Here is a 14,437-nt window from a genome sequence, read left to right as displayed (position 1 = left end):
ACTTGCATAACTTGACCTAGCCAATTCTATGAAGCCTCTAGAAGCTTCCAATTTTTTTTCCAACCTGTTGATTCAAAAACCAGCTGGATTCCTTATCTTTGATTCATGAACTTTTTTTTCAAAACTGATGATCTTGTTTTAAATACAAGAACTTTTTCCAAAATTTGCGAATTTTTTTTGAATCAACAAACTTTTTATAAATTCGTGATTATTTTCAAAATGCAGGTTTTTTTTTCAAATTCCATGAACATTTTTCAAATTCGTGATGTTTTTCCAAAATTGATGAAAAAAATTTAAACATGAATTTTTTTGTCAATATCCATGAACTTTTCTTTCAAAATTATGAACTTTTTTAGAATTTGTGATTTTGTTTCAAAATCCATGTTTTTTCTTCAAGATCGTGTTTTTCCTAAAAAAATGAATTTTTATTAAACGTGAGATTTTTTTTGTCAAAATCCATGAACTTTTCTTTCAAAATTGTGAACGTTTTATAATTCTTGTTTTTTTGCTAAATCCATGAGCTTTTTTCAAGTTTGTTTTTTTGGCAAAATTGATGAACTTCTTTAAAACAGAAGATTTTTGTGAAAATCCGTGGATTTTTCTTTCAAATTTGTGAATTTTTTTAGAGTTTGTGATTTTTTTCTAAACCCATGAACTTTTTTCAAATTTATGATTTTTATTCCAAAATCGATGAACTTTTTGTAAACATGATATTTTTGTCAAAATCTATTAATTTCTTATAATTCATGTTCTTTTAATATCCATAAATTGGTTTGGCAAAATCGATGAACTTTTTGAAACACAATTTTTTTTGTCAAAATCGGTGGACCTTTCTTTTCAAGATTCTGAACTTTTTGAGAATTCGTTTTTTGTTTTCAAAATGAATGAACTTTTCCAAATTCCTGAACCTTTTTGCCAAAATCGACGAACTTTTTTCGAAATCAACGACCATTTCAAAATTCCCAACCTTTTTTTAGAATTCATGAACTTTTTGAATTAGAGAACTTTTTTTCGTATCCACTGAATCTATTTGGTCAATTGTTTGTTTTAAAGCAGCAGCTGGTGTATAGCGTACACGACGCAAGATGAGCGATCCTTTTTGTAGCGAACGTTTTGGGCCATGGCCCACTAGGATGGCGGACAGGCGCCAGTGCTCCTAACGAGCGATGAAGAAGCCGATTATACTACTGTTCAGTGTGGCAATGGAAAAGAAGTCCTCAAAGGGGGCAACGCAAAGTACTCCCTCCGTTCCTAAATATTTGGCTTTTTAGAGATTTCAAATGGTTATCACATACGGATGTATATAGACATATTTTATAGTGTAGATTCACCCATTTTGCTCCGTATGTAGTGAGAGTTCAACCATGACATGAAGCATCATCACACACATATATATGCAGATAAAAGCAATAAGCTAGTCAAGTTCGATCCAGCAGTGGACAGCATAACTGTGTGTTGCAAAGACCTGACCTGCAGGTCTGTGACCAAATTTCTTTCTTCCCAGTGCCTACCTGATACTGCGCAGCCCAATAAACCCTGGGTTTCCTCCCATCCCATCGAATGATGATGTTGCTTTGCTTGCTCTAACTATATATACACCACCCACACACACACACACGAACGCACACGACCATGTGTCAACTAATTACATTATTGATCGATCAACCGATTGACTGACGGGATTGATAAACCTAAGCGACCAGCGAAGGCGCAACTGCAGGAGCCGAATGGAATCGGACTCGAATCACGCCGCCCTCATCTTCTCGCCGAGCGTCTGCTGGACGAGCCACAGCACCGGGTTCCCCAGCGCCGGGATCAGGCTCATCGCCACCAGAGGGACGGCGGCGCACGCAAACACCCACGGCCAGAGGTTGCTGTTCGCCGCGGCGTGCTTCGTGGGCATCGGGGGCCTGAACTTCTCCAGCCCTTCGTGCAGGTCCGGGTGGTCGCGGAACAGCAGCTGCAGCTGCACAGCAACACATGAGTACAACGTTAGATTGGTTCAAAGAGAGGGTACAATGGCACTCGTAGTTTCATACTGTTTGGTAGGCCTCCAGCTGGGACAGCTCTGTCCTGCCCAGGATGTCGAACAGCGACAGGTACAGCATGTAGTTGCGAGCCTGAAACAGAAGGAACTTAATCAAGGTTTGACTGCAGGTGAATTGGAAATTTTACTCGTTTGCTGAAAGTGGTAATGCAACTAAACTTTTAGTCGAAAAACAGAATCTAAACAGAGTCCAATCCAGTGTTACACGGAGGGCATCAGGTTCCTTTTGTTAACAGCAAGAATAAACGGCATGAGATTCTGATGCAGACAAGAGGTTTGATCCAGAGAGACCCAGAGTACATTGACTGTAAGTTGGCTAATAGCAGTCTGGTTCTTTCCTTTTCAGAAGGTTTCAGAACAGTCCAGAATCACCAAAAGAGTTTGTAATAATAATCCTTATGACAGTACCAGAGTTTTGCGACTGAACTAACCCATGGCCTGGCATCCTTAACTCCCCCTCCCACCCATCTTTTGTTGCATATTCTACATCTATGCAACTCACCTGAAAACAGTTAAGCGAAAGGAAAGCAGAGAGTTCTACACATCTACTAGTCCAAACCAGTGTTACATGGAGGGTATCTGGTTCCTTTTGTTAATGGAATAAACGGTATGAGATTCTGATGCAGACAAGAGGTTTGGTTCGGACAGACCCAGACCATAAGTTCACTAAGTTGGCTAAGAATAGTCTAGTTCTTCCCTAAATTTTTTACGAAGAATAGTCTGGTTCTTTTTCTTTTCAAAACTGTCTAGAATCACCAAAAGAGTGTGTAATCATATTCCTTATGACAGTACCAAAGGTTTGTGACTGAACTAACCCATGGCCTGGCATTCTTAATGCCCACCCTCCCAGTTTTTGTTGCATATTCTAGACCTATAGAACTCACCTGAAAACAGTTAAGCAACAGAATAGAGTTCCGCACTTCTACTACTTGCTAAGTGTGGTCTGTTCATACTTGACGACTATACGAACTGAGGCATCCATCAGGATCCCAGAATGGGGAGTTGTTCCAAGCGTAATTCGACATACATCAAGAAATGAAACAAGGTGAAGTAGTGATGCAAGGTTCACACTGTAACCAGAAGGATACAAATCATGTAACAGCATAAACGAATAAATAAAGTGTTGGAACACAGGAACTCACCTTCACTTTCTTGACAAATCTGAGGGACTCTTCAAAGGTCAGCGGCTCCGATTTAGATGTCACAGCCCCAAAGAACACCGTCGCCCTCGACTCTGCCGGAAACGTCTCATCTGCTCCAGGCATAGTGGCTCCGTTGCCTCTGTGATCCATAAGAAACACCAATTACCATGATTGCAGACACACACTTAGTACATGACAACCAGTCTCAACTCTCAACTCTGAACTAGAGCCACAAGTACTGTATAGCTAGGCCCTGAGCTGCATACATATATACAACCAATAGGATAAAGGCGAGACAGCATCAACCACACGAAACGCCGTCGATTGTTCAGCCATCATTGTTCAAGTGATACCCAAAACCCACCAGACTGGTGTAGGATTCCAGTAGTACTCTACATGCCAACCGAAACGGCCACCAGACTAGTGTGGAATTTCAGTACATGCCAACCGAGACGGCCACCAGACTGATTACGATAAGCACCAACAGCATACGCTTTTTTTTTTATCTTCAATGGCGTAAGGGGCACTCTGCCTATCATAGAAAGATGAACAGTTTGCGTCGATTTTACAATTGATCGACTGATTTGGGGATGAACCAATGGACTGAAAACTATACTCCAGCACCAAAGAAATTACAGTAAGTTTTGAGAGGGGGCAAATTGTTCTTCCTAAGAGCGGACAGTGACTCAGCAAGTGACAGATTGATATCATATCCAGCAGGAAACTCGAGATGAACTACAGGAAAAACAGAGGACTGAAATGTCTCCATCCACGGGCCAGGAAGCGAATTCGGACGGGGGGAGAGATGAGTAAAAAGAGAGGAGGAATTGCACCGAGGAGCGTTGAGGATCTCCGAATGCCGACGGCGCCACGGAGGAAGAAGCTCGGCAGGAAACGTTCCCTAAATAGACATACTGCAAGCTACGGCTGAATATACATACTGCAGCCCAGGAAACAAATCCAGCTTCTGGAACGAAAGGGGGTAAAAAGAGAAGGGGAAACCTCTGCGCGCCGGAATGGCTGCAGCCGGCTCCGGCGACGGCGAGAAGGGCACCTCGGGAACGAATCGGGCGGCCGGCTACGGATGAAATGGTGGGGGCGTTCGGGGCGGGGAGAAGGGAGGCGCGCACGCACCTCTCGCCGAGACGATTGGGAGCAGGAATCGGGGTCCGGGGCCTCCTCCGGCCTGGGCTCCGTCTGCTCGCCGCCGCCGCCGCCGCAAGACGCGAGCTTGGAATATTCGGGCGGGGGGGCGGTGGGAGGGGGGAGGGGAAAGGGAGGAGAGGAAGCGGTGGGGGATCCCGTCGTCGGCCCGGCGCACATGGGTAAAGCGTTGATGTGACGTTAACATGTGGGTCCAGGCATGGTGCACCGACGGGGTGGCCCGCGTGTCAGTGAGAGCGGTGGAAGGTTTCTGATAATTGTTATCCGATGGGGTCAACGAGGGAGTGGGAACAGGTCAGGCGGGCCCCCTGCTACGACGACGGGGCTATTGGGATCGTGAAAGCATCCGGCCCAGGCCCATCATTGGGCTGCGGCTCAACCGGCAAAGCCCAGGTGCCTGTTAGCATTTGTTTCTTGTGAGTTGTGTGACTCGAATTAATTCGCCTTTGGGTGCTGATGAGCCAGGAAAATCCTGCTTGCCTCGTAGGTAGTGAAATCCCTATCTGCAGCTCTTTGCCGCAACGTACGGCTGCTTCGCGTTGGCGACCCAACAAATGTTTGTGCTTTAGAAAAATGTTCACAATATCAAAATTTGTTCATGTGTTTCACGAAAACGTTTGAAAATTTAAAATTTTCTTCGTGTTTTGTAAAATATATAGCAGAATTTGAATTTTTTCGGTTTTTTTTCCAAACATGTTTTGTTTTGAAAATAGATTTAAGTTCACCAAAAAAAACCATTTAAAAAAATGCATACTGCAATAATTGATTTGGCGTGCTAAAGTCTCCGTCTACAATATTAAGGCGGTGCAGCACTACATCGCTCCAATGGGGCGACGAGGTTGCCCCTGTACGGCTCGCTGCTGTTGGATGCAGCAAGCGTCGCATAGGAGGTCCCGCTCGATAGCCAACAAACATGTACCTCTCTGATCCCTATGCACAAGTAGACTTCTCATGTACACCCCCTCTTCCCGTTTTGGAGGGGTCCCAGAACCATTCGAGACTATTTTTATTTTATTTTTTCTTTTTTTTAAAAAAAATGTTCACAGATATTTTTTAAAACCGTGAACAATGTTTTACATATAGAACAGTTTTGAAATTTTTTAGATATTATTTTATTTTCTCAACTTTTTTTGTATCCATGAATTATACTAAATCTGCGAATATCTTTCAAATTCATGTCCATGTTTTTTTGAATCCACGAATTATATTAAATCTGCGAATATTTTTCAAATTCCTGAACAAGTTTCTTTTTTGAATAAATGAATATTTTTGAATTCATAAACATTTTTAAAAATTCATTAATATATTTTGTATTCACAAACATTTTTTCAAATAATGAATTCTTAAAAATTGGTAGATCAACAGACGAATATAAAAGACTTCTAGAAAACAAGATAAAAAACGAATAGAAAATATCACATGATCTTTACCTTTTTTTTAGGGTAACATGAGTTGTACTAGTCAAAAAGAGCGATATGGGCCAGCTCAGAAGACAGCCACGTGGGCGTCCGGGTTGCATTTTTGCGTAACAACCGGCGCCCTGTGCGCTAAATAAGAGGTCTCGATGGGCCAGGCCATTTCGGCAAACAGGCGAGGTACCTGAAAAAATGGCATGTCCTAAACGGCGCCTTAAGCGTCCGTTCCTACCTCTCTCTCGCAAACAGGCGCACATCCTTTCCTCCACGCTGGGCCAGCCCATCTTCCTTTTTTCTTCTTCTGTTTTTAACAGACAAAAAACTGTGCGACGGTTGAGTTTCAAACCGGCGACCTCCTGCTCTTACTAGAGATGCACTAACCACGCCACCGACAACACCTGGCGTGTTCAGTTCATCTTTGATCTTTTTTGCTTCTTATCTTCTTTCTTCCCTTTTCTCTATTTTTACTTTTATTTTGCTGTTCCTTTTTTATTGGAACTGCTTTGTTCATTTATTATTTTTCTTTTTTGTTTGTTATCTTTTGCTATATTGGATGAACCCTTTTTAAAAAACTCTGAACACTTTTTAAAATCGAGGAACATTTTTCAAAATCAATGAACTTTATTTTTATAATAGATAATCTTTTTTAAAAATTGGTGAACCTTTTTAAAATTTGAACAGACTTTTTTCAAAATCTCTTAACTTCTTCTTAAAGTCGGTGAACTTTTTTCTGTTTTTGTGAACAATTTTTGAAAATCGATGAACTTTTCCTGTACAAATGATAAACCTTTTTCCCAGTCGATGAACTTTTTAAAATTCACGCCCCCCCCCCCCCACCTGAAATTCGTAATTCCAAAATCTAAGTGTTCCAGTATAAATAGCGCGTCCATGGTAGTGCTAATATTATTGGCGCTGTTTTTCAATCAGTGCAACTTCCGCACTGTGTATGTTCGCTTTTTTCAATCAGTTGCACTTCTTTCCGTGATGTATGCTTTCTTTGAGAAACTTCCGCACTGTGTATGTTCGCCGCATTCACTTTTCGTGGGCCGGCCCAACTGAGCGCTTTGGTGAGCGTCAGTTGGTTCCACGACGCAAAGGGCGCTCTATAGGAGCTCCGCTGAGAACCCTCAAAAAAAAAGGAGCTCCGCTGAGAAAACATAAGACTGAGTTTTTTTTTCCATAGATGAAATGTCTTGGTATTTCCTATTTGTCACTCTCGGGAAGAACATGTCGAGGAGTCGTACATAGCCCGGCCCAATTAGATACAATCTGCGTACTAGACAGGTTTTAGGAAGGTTATTGTCCAGTTTTCTTGTTTTTTCTATCAATTTTCTTTTTATTTGACTTTAGTTTTAGTTTCCTATTTTGTTTGTTTTACAAAATGTTCCGTAATATTTAAAAATTCATAAATGCTGGAATATTTTCTAGAAAGTTGTAATTTTTTAAATCACCTTAAATCATAGAGTGCTCATTTTTTAAATGCTCACATTTATTTTAAAAAATAGTAAGTTTGTTGGAAAACCAAAATAAATTTTTTGTCGTATGTTCCCTTCGAGGCCTCTAATCTATGCATTGCTTTCTTTGCATTATCTTGGATCGCCCAAGTAAGCCAGCCTCACACCACGCACCACAGCAGAAAGAGGCCGAGGGCATGCTTGGTTCTCCGCAACCATTCTGGCCTCTTTGCATATGTGGTCCAATAGAGCTTGATTGAAATAATGCAGCCAATATAGCATGTTTTGTACTTCGTTTGGTTGTCTGCATTGTATCATGAGGTTCTTTGTTACATGGTATTTAGTTGGCAGCAATTGAGCAGTTGAGTTCAAATGGTACCGGCATTGAGGGTGGGAAGGAGCGACACACCTCTCAGTCGACCGACTGGGGCGAAATCGGGGTTTGGGGCCTTTCTCCGGCCTGGGCTCCATCTCCTCGCCGCCGCCGCCGCCATTGCCGCAAGACGCAAGCTTGGAATATTCGGGGGTGGTGGGAGGGGAAAGGGAAGTGACGACGAAGCGGTGGGGGATCCCGTCGTCCGCCCGTCATGGCGCACATGGTAAAGCATTCATGTGACGTTGACATGTGGGTCCAGGCATGGTGCACCGACGGGGTGCCCGTGTGTCGGTGATAGTTATTGAGAGTGGTGGGAGGTTCCTGATGATTGTTATCGGATGGGGTCAACGAGGAAGTGGGAACAGGTCGGGCGGGCCCTGCTTCGCCAATGGGTGGTTATCTCGGCCGATGAAAGCATCATGGCTCAAGCGGCCAAGCCCAGGTGCCTCTTCGCATTTGTTTCTTGTCAAGGGCGTCTTGCGGGGTCCGCTTGGGCTCATGACGTAGGAAACATTCAAAAAAAATGTTGAATGTGTATTGAAAAAAGGTTGATCATGTATTAAAAAATAATGATTTTTTTGACCATGTATATAAATAATAAAGCACTTTGAAAAAAATGTTGAATTAGTTTAAAAAAAATGTTAATCAAGCATTTGGGAAATGCTAAATGTGTATAGCAAAAATGTTGACCATGTACTAAAAAATGATGAAAATATTTGGTCATGTATTTAAAAATTTTAATCAAGCATTTGAAAAAATGTTGAACCGGTGTTTCAAAAATTTGGAAAAATTTAAATTTCTATAGCAAAAATGTTGACCATGTATGAAAAAATTGATCATGTATATAAAAATGTTAATCAAGCATTCCAAATTTTTTTGAACAAGTGTTTAAAAAATATTAATCAAGCATTTTTTTGAATGTGTAAAGAAAAAATGTTGACCATGTATTAAAGAATATTAATATTTTTATTTGAAAAGTGTTAATCAGTCATTTAAAAAATGTATAGAAAAAATATTGACCATGTATTAAAAAAATATTAATCTTGTATTTGAAAAATGTTAAAAATGTGTACAGAAAAATGTTGACCAAGTACTACAAAAAAGTTTAATTTGTATAAAAAATGTTACACATGTATTAGGAAAATATTGTTGGCATGTACAAAAAAGTAAAATAATAACCAAAAGAAGAAGGAAAATAAACAAAATAAACATGAAAATGAAAAAAAATGAAAACACAATGGCAAGAAAGAATGAAAAAATGGAAAAGAAAAAATATAAGAAAAGAAAAAAGAAAAAAAATCTGGCTCGATAAGCCTGAAGTAGGACACGTCCCTACGATTTTTCAGGAGAGGAACCCTAGCGGAATGGCTAGCAGCACCCGTGATCTGCCTGGAGACCAGAGATCTATCCCTGTTTCTCCCATTATGCCCATTTCCTCTCCTACTTTTTTAATCGCTATGTGCTCGCGAGTGGGCCGGCCCAATACGAGGAAAACCCGGCGCGTCTTGCTCAGGTCGCCCGCGAGCGTTTAGCGGTTTAGGACGGGGCATTTTAGCTGTATTCGTCAACAACGTTTGAACCAAAATTTTCTTTTGGTTTCATTTTTGTGTTTTCTACCTTTCTTGTTTTCCTTTTTATTATTTCCTTCTTCTTATTTTTTATTTTTTCTTTATATTTTTTTCCTTTGGTTTATTTACCGAACAACTTTCAAATTTATGAATATGTTTTTTTCCTTTTTGAATATTCAGCTTTTTTAACATGTTCAAAAAAGTTTTAGAAAAATGCTTATGTTTTCAAAAAATGTTGATGCTTTTTCAGAGAGTGTTCACAAAAGTTTTTCAAAAAATATTCTGTTTTTTCTAAATGTTCAGAATAAAAATAATATTGTTGGAAAAGCAAAATAAAAAAAGGTTTATTGTGTTATTGCATTACTCGAGCGGTCATAGGTTTATTGTGTTACAAGCGTAGGGGACTATGCACGCGGTGCTGTGTCCGTTTTTTTTTTTTGCCGAAAAGCTGCGTCCGCTACTTGCTCAACCACATCAGCCCAAGGCTTGTGCTGGTGAACATGCCTGCTTTGTTTGCTTTCGAGACCGCCACCATAATATCTACAATGCCCACATAAATAAATAATAAAAATTGGCCGCCACAATCCCCACGAAATGTTGTACGGTCACGGTCCATCGTCATATAATGTAATTATGTATATATGGTTGCCTCTGTTCACAAAATATATTACTGTACCACCATCTTTGATTTTTGTGTTGACTGCACGTCGTATGCAACATCAATGATCAAGTGTGATCGTGGACGGTAGAACATCTACATCCACGATGGGCAAATCCGGCCCTTCAAATGCCCGTGGACGCGTCCGTGGATACTGACCGGTTACGACTCAAATAATGCAATCCACGCAATCCACATACGAAAAAAAATATTGCGTGGCTGACCTCGCCATGCACGCCGACGTCCGACGAGCTGCAACGGGACATGACCAAGGCACCCTGCTAAAGCCAGTGCGGCGTCAAGAGTAGAAAGAGTAGAGTAGGGAGAGCAGCAGGATGAGGGCATGAGCTGACTCATCGATCACGGCCTTTCCGGATGCCACATAGCAATTCCCTTTTTGGATACACCTTTAAGGTTGAAAATGACCAAATCAGCATGGTTTGAGTACAGATTTCAGGAAGTTCATTTCCGTCGAGCTCTACAATCTTAAAGTTTAAATCATACTTCACTCCATACGGTTAGCCTCTTTGATGGCTCGGATGGGCACAAATCGTGCCGGTGAACATGCTTGGGGGACTGCCACCACACCATGCCTACATCTTTACAGTTACTAAGCTCCCAGGAATTTGAGGCTCCTGGTGCATCGAGGCTGGTTTTTACAGTCATGGCCCCACCTGTAAGGGGGTGGATCCCTGGTTTGTTGCGATTTGGGTCCAACTACAAGAGAACGTGGCGCGTGTACGACGATTCCTGTGGTACGTGTCGACGGCTGTGGGTGGACGGTCGGTTGGGCTCGCTGATATTTTCGGTCACTTTTCCCCATCCCCATTGCGCGTCGTCTTTCCCGCGGCTGCTAGGTCTAGAGATGTCGTGTGGAGACGGTGTGGATGGAGGCGTTGGCGGCAGCGCAGCGTACAGACCCGGAGTGACTAAGGAAAAATCATGCGTTTCTAAGACTACAACCGAATACAAACATTCGACCGTAGTCTCGGGGACTACACCCAGTGGGTGCACTCAGCGTGCCCCCACTAGTTCTATCAAGATAGAGTCGACCAGTCGACCAACCAAAAAAACAGGACGTGTTCTTCAAACTATAACCGACTGCCAGCAGTCGACCACAGTCTCGGGGACTACACCCAGTGGGTGCACTCAGCGTGCCCCCAACGGTTGGAGAAATTCATTCGACCTAGTCCAATGAAGGAAGGACTTAACTTATAAAGCCTATGGTCGACTGCCAGCAGTCCACCATAGCCTTGGGGACTACACCCAGTGGATGCACTTAGCGTGCCCCCACTAAACCGAAATTTCAATCGACACACCCAGTGGGTGACTACTACGGATTCCAGAAAGAAGAATTTTCAGAGATCATATCCTAACAGAACAAGCGATGACCGACTGACCTGAACGTTGCTTTGAAGAGCGGAACTGGCGTCATAGGCTGCCTGGCTAGCTTCCCGGATGGCCTTCACCTGCTCTATCATGACTCCCGCCTGGCGTATCGCTTCTTTTGCAGCACTGGCTTGGTCCTCCGGGACGTAGTGGGTCGAGAAGAACGAAGGCTGTGCAGCACTCGACGACGCGGGGTGAGCACTCGTCAACGGCACCGCGAAAGATACGGTGTGTCGAGTGGTGTTCTCCTCCTCTGCGATCAGTGTCTCAGGTGCTGGCACGTTCGGAGTCACCCTGCCAGCAGACGCTTTCCTGTTCCTCCGGTGCTTCAGCGGTTCCTCATCATCGTCGTCGTCAGGAAGGGTGATAACGACATTGGATGGAGCTACAGAAAAGAATCAGAGTCAGAGACCAAGAGCCAATCGACTAAAAAACGGAATTAAGAGAGTGGTACCAGGTTTTGAGGTTGCAGCATCTTCCATCTCATGATCGTCAGCCCTGGCCGAGGTATCAGAAATAGCAGCACTACAATTCCAAAAACCAGTCGGTTAACTCATGAGTCGACCAAAGACAAACTCGTGTAGAGCAACAAGACTCAGATAGCATTTTTTTACCCTGATATGGTGGGGATCGACACCTTCATCTTTGGCAAGACCTTCGCTGGTTTCGACGGCACCGTTCGAGATTGCTTCGGAGCCTTCTCAGTCGGCGCCGGAGAAGTGGTCCGAGGACGCTTGGTTGACTGTGCGACAGTCGCGACCCCCTTGCCACGTTCACTCGCAGGGTCGTGAATGAGCTTCGATCGTCTTTCCGTGCGAGGTGGTGCGGTTTCCTCCTCCTCCTCCTCCTCCTCTTCCTCCCCATCGGAGTCGTCATCATCATCATCGTCAGGCGCGTCCGAGTCCGACTCCTCCTGGCTTTTGCCCCCACTTGCTTCCTCCTCTGCAGTCGGCGTCTGTGTTCCGTTCGGCATCGAGTATAGTTCGGTGAAGGCCTAGCAGACAACAAGATAGAGATCAATCGACCAATTTGCAGCGAAAGCAGAATAAGTATGGCAGGATTCCAATTGGAAATAAAGTAGACATACCTTGTCTGGAATGCTGGAATGGTCGAGTGGCGGAATTCTCCTGGCTCCTCGAGGGTTGCCCTTGTTCCCAGTGACCGCGGTCATCCACCTCTCCAGTGTGACGTCGTCGACTGCTTCTGGATGGATCCGAGTCTCATCCTCGGTCCTACAGTACAGCCACATGCAATGGCCTCGGTACCGAAGAGGCTGGATACGCCGCCTGAGAAAGACTTCCAGAAGGTCCATACCCGTCACTCCTTCCCGAACTAACTGGACTACGCGCTCCATCAGCATCTTCACTTGGGCTTTCTCCTCAGGGAGCACCTTCAGAGAAGAGGGCTTCTGCGCTCGGTCCATAGAGAACGGAGGGAGACCACTCGACTGCCCCGGCGTCGACTCGTTTTGGCAGTAAAACCAAGTCGACTGCCATCCTCTGACCGACTCAGGGAGGGTCATGGCCGGAAAGGTGCTCTTGTTTCTCATCTGGATCCCCAAACCTCCACACATCTGAATAACCTTGGTCTTATCGTCATCTGGACTCGCCTTTTTCACTGTCTGAGAACGACAAGTGAATATGTGCTTGAACAGACCCCAGTGCGGTCGGCAACCCAGGAAGTTCTCGCACATGGACACGAAGGCAGCAAGGTATGCGATGGAATTCGGATTGAAGTGATGGAGTTGCGCACCAAAGAAATTCAAGAAACCACGAAAGAAAACACTCGGAGGCAGAGAAAATCCACGGTCGACGTGGGTGGCCAGAAGAACACACTCACCCTCTTCCGACTGTGGTTGACACTCGTTCCCCGGGAGCCTCGCTGCTCCGTGGGGGATCAAACCATCGTTGGCCATATCAGCGAGATCTTTCTCGGTGATGGTCGACCGGATCCAATCCCCTTGGACCCAGCCTTGCGGCAGGCGGGACCTGGACGAAGACCCGCCCCGACTGGTCGCTCTCCCTTTCGCCTTCCCCGTCGCCGTCGCCTTCTTCGCGCGCTCTAGAGCCGCCGTCTTCTCCTTCACCATTGTTGCCGGCGAAGCGTACGAGGAGCGATTGGGCGGAGACGAGAGCGGGCGCAGCGGGCGGAGGCGGAGAGGGCAGGGGGAGAATGGAGAGATACTGTTCAAAAACCCTCACCGGGCGCCTTTATAGGAACACTTCCGAGTGGATGACAGGTGGGCCCAGGCAATCGCGATACGTGGCGAAAAAGACGGCGCGGGAATCGAGGCGTCTATGCCCTATCCCATCCGAGCGCCGCGGTCCGCCCCGCTTCGCGCGCTTCCCCAAAATTCGGATCCCACAAAATCCGCGAACAGCACATCGATCTGTCAGACGAGAGATTTCCTGCGATCCGTCGCTCAGAGATTGCTAAGGCCAAAAGTTCACTCGACGAAAGAAAAGAATGGATCAAGGCGACTGAAAGAAAAGTTGCTGATATCTACAAAGAGATCATTAGTCCAAGACGGTACATGTCCAGAACACAAAAGCAGGTCGGAAATATTACCAACTCCTTCATCACTCGAACCTCGATCCATTCGGGGGCTAATGATGAAGTCATGTACCTAGGGTAGGGTCATAGACCTGATCTAAGTACCCTACCCAAGGACACCCACAGAAGAAACTACCTTCCAGTCGACCAAGAGAGACTTCACTCGACGGTCTCGAAGGACTCGACCATGAAGACTCACTCGACCACCAGGAGATCAAGAGCCACTCTGCACCGCAACGGTCTGTAATTAAGTAGTCTTTATTACATTTAGGACACTTTATGTGAGGCGTTACCAGAAACGCCTAGACTTAATGTACTTAAAACCCTGCATTACTGAGGGCCGGAGGGGTCTGGCAGACACTATATAAGCCACCCCCTCCTCAGTGTAAAGGGTTCGCACCCCTGTAATCCATACACACATAATCCACTCGACCGCCTCCGGGCTCCGAGACGTAGGGCTGTTACTTCCTCCGAGAAGGGCCTGAACTCGTACATCTCTTGTCTTTACAACTGCTCCATAGCTAGGATCTTGCCTTTCCATACCTACCCCCACTCTACTGTCAGACTTAGAACCACGACAGCATGCACGCGTGAATGATGAATGCATGATATTCCACGTGAAAATGGCCATGCTAAACCTTTTTCGTAAAATCTGTATCGCTATGTCCACC

At 44.6% G+C, this 14,437-nt stretch overlaps 1 protein-coding gene across 2 annotated transcripts; it reads right to left on the bottom strand.

Moving 5' to 3' along the window:
- Positions 1–1,393: 1,393 nt before the first annotated feature.
- On the bottom strand, positions 1,394–4,481 carry LOC119274252. 2 transcript variants are annotated; one of them, XM_037554922.1, is made up of 4 exons: positions 4,324–4,481; positions 3,190–3,328; positions 2,040–2,120; positions 1,394–1,966 (listed from the first exon to the last, which is right to left on the bottom strand). In XM_037554922.1, the coding sequence occupies exons 2-4, from the start codon at positions 3,310–3,312 to the stop codon at positions 1,745–1,747; spliced, it is 426 nt and encodes a 141-aa protein (XP_037410819.1). In that variant the 5' UTR covers positions 3,313–3,328; positions 4,324–4,481; the 3' UTR covers positions 1,394–1,744. The 2 variants fall into 2 exon arrangements, with proteins under 2 accessions (XP_037410819.1, XP_037410820.1); XM_037554923.1 differs by lacking the exon at positions 4,324–4,481 and adding an exon at positions 4,192–4,316.
- Between the last annotated feature and the right edge of the window lie 9,956 nt (positions 4,482–14,437).

Source organism: Triticum dicoccoides, chromosome 3B (assembly GCF_002162155.2).
Source record: "Triticum dicoccoides isolate Atlit2015 ecotype Zavitan chromosome 3B, WEW_v2.0, whole genome shotgun sequence".
In the NCBI taxonomy this organism is placed as follows: Eukaryota; Viridiplantae; Streptophyta; class Magnoliopsida; order Poales; family Poaceae; genus Triticum; species Triticum dicoccoides.
Note: the sequence above shows the minus strand (reverse complement) of the source record. Positions and strands in the feature narration are given on the sequence as shown.